At 32.0% G+C, this 6,558-nt stretch overlaps 2 protein-coding genes across 4 annotated transcripts; one reads left to right on the forward strand and one right to left on the reverse strand.

Moving 5' to 3' along the window:
* Positions 1-2,727: 2,727 nt before the first annotated feature.
* Positions 2,728-4,126, reverse strand: LOC145136665 (uncharacterized). Of its 3 annotated transcripts, none has more exons than XR_013720645.1 (3): positions 3,475-4,126; positions 3,180-3,268; positions 2,728-3,061 (listed from the first exon to the last, which is right to left on the reverse strand). XR_013720645.1 is itself a non-coding variant. In XM_079070779.1 (3 exons), exons 1-3 carry the CDS (start codon positions 3,721-3,723, stop codon positions 2,849-2,851), a joined length of 471 nt encoding a protein of 156 aa, XP_078926905.1. In that variant the 5' UTR covers positions 3,724-4,126; the 3' UTR covers positions 2,728-2,848. The 3 variants fall into 3 exon arrangements, 1 of the variants encoding a protein (XP_078926905.1); XM_079070779.1 differs by having other exon boundaries at positions 3,122-3,268; positions 3,613-4,126; XR_013720644.1 differs by having other exon boundaries at positions 2,728-3,268.
* Positions 4,127-4,217: 91 nt separating this feature from the next.
* On the forward strand, positions 4,218-5,433 carry LOC145136664 (chlorophyll a-b binding protein CP29.2, chloroplastic-like). The gene is made up of 2 exons (XM_079070778.1): positions 4,218-4,851; positions 4,942-5,433. Exons 1-2 carry the CDS (start codon positions 4,222-4,224, stop codon positions 5,302-5,304), a joined length of 993 nt encoding a protein of 330 aa, XP_078926904.1. The 5' UTR covers positions 4,218-4,221; the 3' UTR covers positions 5,305-5,433.
* Positions 5,434-6,558: the final 1,125 nt, after the last annotated feature.

Here is a 6,558-nt window from a genome sequence, read left to right on the forward strand (position 1 = left end):
GCCGATTTTAGTGTGCATACATATTCTCTCAAGTTCTTCCAAGGTGTTTTGGTGATTTGTGATTCCATTTGAGGCTTCCACACTATTGGGGCTAAGCTCTTAAAGCTTGAAGAAATCAAGCACCAACAAAGAGGTATGTAATTCTACTAGATTTTATATTACATGTACTTTATATTATGCTAGTTAGAACAATACCTTGGAAAATTGATATTTGCATGTATAATAGAGAAAACATAGATCCAATGTATTTAGGGTTGCATGTACACCATAGGTGTGTTAGAATGCTCAAAACCCAACAGAAGCTTCTTAATTCTCTTTGATGGTGAGTTCATCAAATAGTGGGGGAAATTGTTTGGCACTTTCTCCGGCTTGTGTTCTAGGTATAGATGTTCAATGTAACAAAAGTTGGAATAATTAGGATCATCACACACACCCACACACAAAATAACATCTTACTTTCAACCTTTTTTTTGCTATCTTTCAAATACAAACCCAACTCAGGAAATAACAGTGTACTTAATTAATCCAGTAAAATTTTCTTTCTATTCATTCAAATTTTATTCCATTGTTTTCGAGGTCTAAAAAGAAAAAGATAATAAGTGTGTGATGACAAAGCTATGCCTAAAATAAACCATTGTTTCTCGAGGTCAATCCGCCTTAGCTTTTATATTTCGTTTAAATAAGTATGTATCCAGCAGTGATGATGGTAGGGTAGTAAAATCTCAAAAACCCATACATGTAATAGAAGTATTTATTCTTTTCTTTTGGTTGCAATGTACTTTGAAAAATCAGCCCAAATTAGTAGAATTTTCAAAGTACAATGCTGATAAGAAGAAATGAAAATTGATGCTAAAATATACAGATTAAAAAAGGTATAATATTATAATCGGAAAAAATTCCAAGTACTTTAATTTATTTGTTTATTATAACACACACACACACACTTTATTGAATACAAAAAGCACAAGGTAGAAAACAAAAACATAAGTGTATGTTTGAAGCATAAATGAAGTTGCAGCATGAAGGCATGATCAAGCTTATCTTTCCCTTTGAAAATGATTATTTTGCCATTGGATAGTTAAAAAGAGAATATCACAAGAATCCATTTTATAATTCTTTTACCCGTTGATTTGCTATAAATTAAAAAAATGATTATTTTTGCAATGTTATAAACCTTAATAAAAGGATAGAAGAGAATAACAAATTTGGTCCATGTGGTGTAGTATATCGTTCTATTTCAGTTTTGGTCCAAGGGTAAAATGGTCAGTATCAAATTTTGACATATAGAACAAACTTGATAAGAAACTTTAAAATAAAGACCAAAATTGCAAGAGATCTTTTTGGGACAAAAAAAATGCAAAATTAGTTGTACTCAGGACCAGATTAGTAATTCACTCTTTTATTCTTACCTTTAAAATGGCAATTTTTAATTTATTGAAACATTGTATGTATGAAGTTCATACAATGTAATACCCACAGATAATGAGATACTAAGGAATTCATAGTCAAAAATCAATATATTTAAGTAAATATCAAATAAACAAATTGAAGAAGAAACTGTGTTTCCTTTGCCAAAACACTACTATATTAATAAAACAACAATACAATATTCATAAAACAAAAGAAAAATGTTTTAAATAATCATGTAGTTATAACAAAGAAAAATGTTGTGTTTGGATGACAATTAGCTTCTCATAGTGCCACCTGCAACTTCCTTTTTATGTTTCTAAACAATAACATTACCTATTTAATCATTTAAACCCTATAATATGAAAAAAATTCCAGATTAAACATAGGTCAAACTTGGAACTTATGCCCTTGCTTTCAGATTCAATGTCATATCATTCTCAGATTACAATCAAGTGTATAAAATCATACATACATGTCACCCTGCTCACTATTTGCATCAAAATCAAGATTTCACCAAGTGAATCCTTGCATTACAGCATAATCTACAATGAAAAAGAACCTAAGCACAAAAGCATTGCCATTAAGAAAATTTTCCTTACCATTTTTAATTGGTTTAATAAGAGACAAGATTGTAAGGAAGGGAGGGATTACTGACACACCAATTTATAACTTCATAACCGTGAGAATCATCCATCTTTTGAGATTTGAAGACAAAGTACTTGTATACTTGGGATGTGTTAAATACTTGTTGTGCTAACCATTTTTATATTAGGAGTGGACCTCTAACAACCTGATAATTACAAAAACTCCAAAAGCTATATAAAAAACAAAACTTAAATATAACTGTTGAAATCTCAAATGGGAAAAAGAAGTAAAGTGAATAGAAACAACATTTACATCTTTGGAAACAAAAAATAAGTAATTTTTTGTTAACATGAAAATATATGAAAAAATTAAGATCATTTAATAGACAAAAAGATGATTGTAAAACAAATTAGAACTAGAACTTGAAATGTCTCCATATATGAAAATCTTAATACTTAATATAATTGAACTAACCAGAGCTTGAAATGACTCAACAATCCACAACTTCATGTATGGTTGTATGGTGAATCATATACAACGCCATAGGGACATGGTGCATTACACCATGTTAAAAAGAAACATCCCACCACGGTCTTGATCTTGACTGCTCTCAGTACTAAAATTATCATGTCTTTGTGAAGGAAACTAAAAATTGAACATTTATAAAAAACAAACACAAAACATTTATAAAAACCTAAATTATATTCTAAAGCATAAGGTTTGAAACATAGAGTGAAAACAACAACTAAACATAATACTAAAAACAAAGCATCCTAAACTCAACAAAGTTAACACAAACATGCCCTTTAAAAAAAAATTAACACAAACATATTAAAACCAACTTATAGAAACATCAAGCCTCCACATCCGACTCATCAAGGAGTTTCATGGTTCGATTTCGATTGTGAATGCAAACCCTGACTTTCTTTTTTGTTTGTATGACATCCTCTTCCTCATCATCATCTAAACAGAGGTCCGCAACTTCATCCCACTTCCACTGTGTTAGAGCTAAAACCCTTTTTCTTTTCCTTTCGAATTGTTGATCTTCTTTAGCAATTTCAGAAACCTAAAATAAAAAAAACATCATAAACTATTAACAATTGATGAAAAGGCGAACAATTTTTACCTCTTCCGAAATAACATTTTCCAAAATGGATTTATAAGGATTGAAGTGAGGAGAATACTCAATTATCTCAGTAGAGTCACTTTCAGAATCAATGGATTTGGCTGATATTGTTTGAAGGTTGGCAATTTCATGAACGACTTCAGTGTTCTTCATTATGCAACGATAAGAAATTAAAATCATATATCAAAAACCATAGCAAATGGCCAAACATAAACGATAGTTAGATTGAACAATATAATAAAATCAACGATTTAATCAATTTTGAATTGAGATAACTACAATTAAGCAGTAAAAAAAGTAAAATTTTCCAAACACAGGAATCTAAATCCAAACATCTATTCTAGAAATTTTACCTTCGGTGAAATTCTTTTAACGGAAAAGCCAATTTCTGGTCCATGATTGATCAACCAATAGATAGATTAAATTGATGGAATAGCGAATACATTCAAAGAAACAACCTCTTATATAGGCAGAGCAGTTACTACAACTACCTGATGTTTAGGGCTTATGGAGGTGGGTAGTTGAACTTGGAGGGCAGAAATGTTATCTGTGAAAGGGGACGAACGTCGTAGGGAGAGAGTGAAGTTTGTAGAAGGAAACATGGAGGAGAAGTGGGAGGTTGAAGACGTACTGGGCAACGTAGAGAAGAAGACAGAGCTCGACCAAAAAAATGTAAAAAAAAACTATAAATAAGAAGTTTATGTGGCTGCGATCAAAAGTTGAAGAGATCCAACGGTTATAAATGACAAAACGGTTATTTGTGAACCGGTGTTAGTAATAATAATAATTATATATTTCTTTTTCTGAAAAAGCCATAGTTTTTAAAGGAAAAAATAAAACATTTGATTTAAGAAAACAAAACAAAGTTTTATATCTTTCATGAAATTAACGAAATTAACCTCTAATCTTTAGCCAATCTCTCCTTGAAAATGTTTTGGCTAGGTTTTAAATCTTTTAAGTTCTTATTATTAATGGTTTAATTTGGCAAATATCAGCCACAAGTTACCATGACACGTACTCCTCCACAATCCACCAGTAGAAATCAGACATTCTTCAACCAGATAAGGCCTAGATAAGGCCTACGTTCTCTCATCCCTCAGATGGATACTCGCTTCATCCAAAGGCCAAAATTTCCTCGCTTATCTAATCCCTTCACACCCATCAAACTCTATACATCACGCCACACTTCTTGCCCACTACACACAAGTCACAACCCACCACCACCACCAATGGCAACCGCCGCATCTGCCGCCGCCGCATCCTCCTTCATCGGAACCCGTCTCCCGGACCTACATTCCAACTCCGGCCGAGTTACAGCTAGATTCGGATTCGGAAAGAAGAAAGCCGCCCCCAAAAAAGCATCGAGAACCGTAACATCTGATCGCCCCTTATGGTATCCCGGCGCAAAAGCACCGGAGTATCTAGACGGGAGTCTGGTCGGAGACTACGGGTTTGACCCTTTCGGTTTAGGTAAACCGGCAGAGTATTTACAGTTTGATTTGGACTCGTTGGACCAGAACTTAGCGAAGAATTTGGCCGGAGACGTGATCGGAACCCGGTTCGAAGATGCGGATGTGAAATCGACACCTTTCCAGCCATACAGCGAAGTGTTCGGGCTTCAGAGGTTTAGGGAGTGCGAACTCATCCATGGCCGGTGGGCTATGTTGGCTACCCTCGGTGCTCTCACCGTCGAATCCGTCACCGGTGTTACATGGCAAGATGCCGGAAAGGTACGTACGTACATGTTATACATTTGATTAGTCGATGATTAAGCATAAACCATGAAAATTAATCGATTTTCTTGTATTGTTTTTCTGTAGGTTGAACTAATCGATGGATCATCGTACCTTGGTCAACCACTCCCATTTTCCATCACCACTTTGATCTGGATTGAGGTTTTGATCATCGGCTACATTGAGTTTCAAAGAAACGCTGAGCTTGATCCTGAAAAAAGGTTATACCCCGGTGGTCCATTTGATCCGTTGAACTTAGCCGCTGACCCCGAGAAGAAAGCCATCCTACAACTGGCGGAGATCAAACATGCCCGTCTTGCCATGGTGGGATTCCTTGGGTTTGCCGTTCAAGCAGCGGCCACCGGAAAAGGTCCTCTTAACAACTGGGTTACTCATTTGAGTGATCCACTTCACACTACTATCCTTGACACCTTTGGCTTCTTCTCGTAAAATCGTTTTTGGGGATTCCGTTGATAAATATATATATCATCACCGATGTAGTTTTATGATTACGTCTATCTTGTAAAGTTTGTAACTTTTGACAAATCAAGCGGAACAATATATTGCTTTTTATTGTCACTTCGCATGGATCGAACCTATGACACTTGTTCTTGTTGTTGCTTTGTTTTTGTCAATGATGAGGGGAAATCTGTATAAACCGTTTGCTTTTGATATTTAAATAAACAATAAAGAATTTACATTAATTAACTAACTGATAGGATAATAATTTTGTCGCCTTTTCATAATTAAACAACTTATTACTTTATTTTATATATTTAACTATTTAAATTATTATATGTTTTACATATTACGGTTGTAACCGGTTATAACAAGTAACAATGGTAATATGTGAACACATTTAACAAATTAAATGGTCAAATGTGTATAAAAAAATAAAGTTGTCTAAATGTGAACAAAACGAAAATTTAATTATCATAATAAGTTATTTACCCCACTTTTAATTAGGCGTGATCGTTGTTCGGTTGTTTTACGGTTTGGCTTTCGGTATTAAACTTTTCAAACCATAGTAAACAGTTTGACTTACGGTTTTTAAGATTTCAAACCATATAAAAACCGGACTGGAGCATATATATATATATATATATATATATATATATATATATATATATATATATATATATATATATATATATATATATATATATATATATATATATATATATATATATATATATATATAGGGAAGGGTTATTTGGAAAACAAAAAAACCCTAAAAATCATAAAAATGCATAAAAAAAATACTTAGAGATCACAAAACTTTTTTTTGAAAAAATCGCAGCTTTTTATACAAAACTTTTGAATTTTTTTTTTTTTTACAAAAAAAAAATTGATTTTTTATTTTTTTTTCAGCGAATTTTAACAAAAACCTGCGATTTTTTATAAAAAAATTCAAAAAAAAAATTTGTGATCTCTAAGTATTTTTTTTATGCATTTTTATGATTTTTAGGGTTTTTTTGTTTTCCAAATAACCCTTCCCTATATATATATATATATATATATATATATATATATATATATATATATATATATATATATATATATATATATATATATATTAAATTTTTTATATGTACTTGTATTTTGTTGTATTATATATTAATTTTACATAAATAATTAAATTAAAACCCACAACATTTAACTACTCGGCCCAATCCTAATTTCTTTTGTGAACTAGTAAATAAA

This window comes from Lactuca virosa, chromosome 9 (genome assembly GCF_052849685.1).
Source record: "Lactuca virosa cultivar CGN04683 chromosome 9, Lactuca_virosa_CGN04683_v6, whole genome shotgun sequence".
NCBI classification, from domain to species: domain Eukaryota; kingdom Viridiplantae; phylum Streptophyta; class Magnoliopsida; order Asterales; family Asteraceae; genus Lactuca; species Lactuca virosa.

Excerpts from the sequence above, each read along its gene's own strand:
- LOC145136665 (XM_079070779.1), bottom strand. The coding sequence starts at position 3,723 with ATGTTTCCTTCTACAAACTTCACTCTCTCCCTACGACGTTCGTCCCCT. Across the intron at positions 3,269-3,612 it reads CCATAAGCCCTAAACATCAG|AACACTGAAGTCGTTCATGA; the intron begins GTAGTTGTAGTA and ends TGCATAATGAAG. Across the intron at positions 3,062-3,121 it reads AAAATGTTATTTCGGAAGAG|GTTTCTGAAATTGCTAAAGA; the intron begins GTAAAAATTGTT and ends TTTTTATTTTAG.
- LOC145136664 (XM_079070778.1), top strand. The coding sequence starts at position 4,222 with ATGGATACTCGCTTCATCCAAAGGCCAAAATTTCCTCGCTTATCTAAT. Across the intron at positions 4,852-4,941 it reads CATGGCAAGATGCCGGAAAG|GTTGAACTAATCGATGGATC; the intron begins GTACGTACGTAC and ends GTTTTTCTGTAG.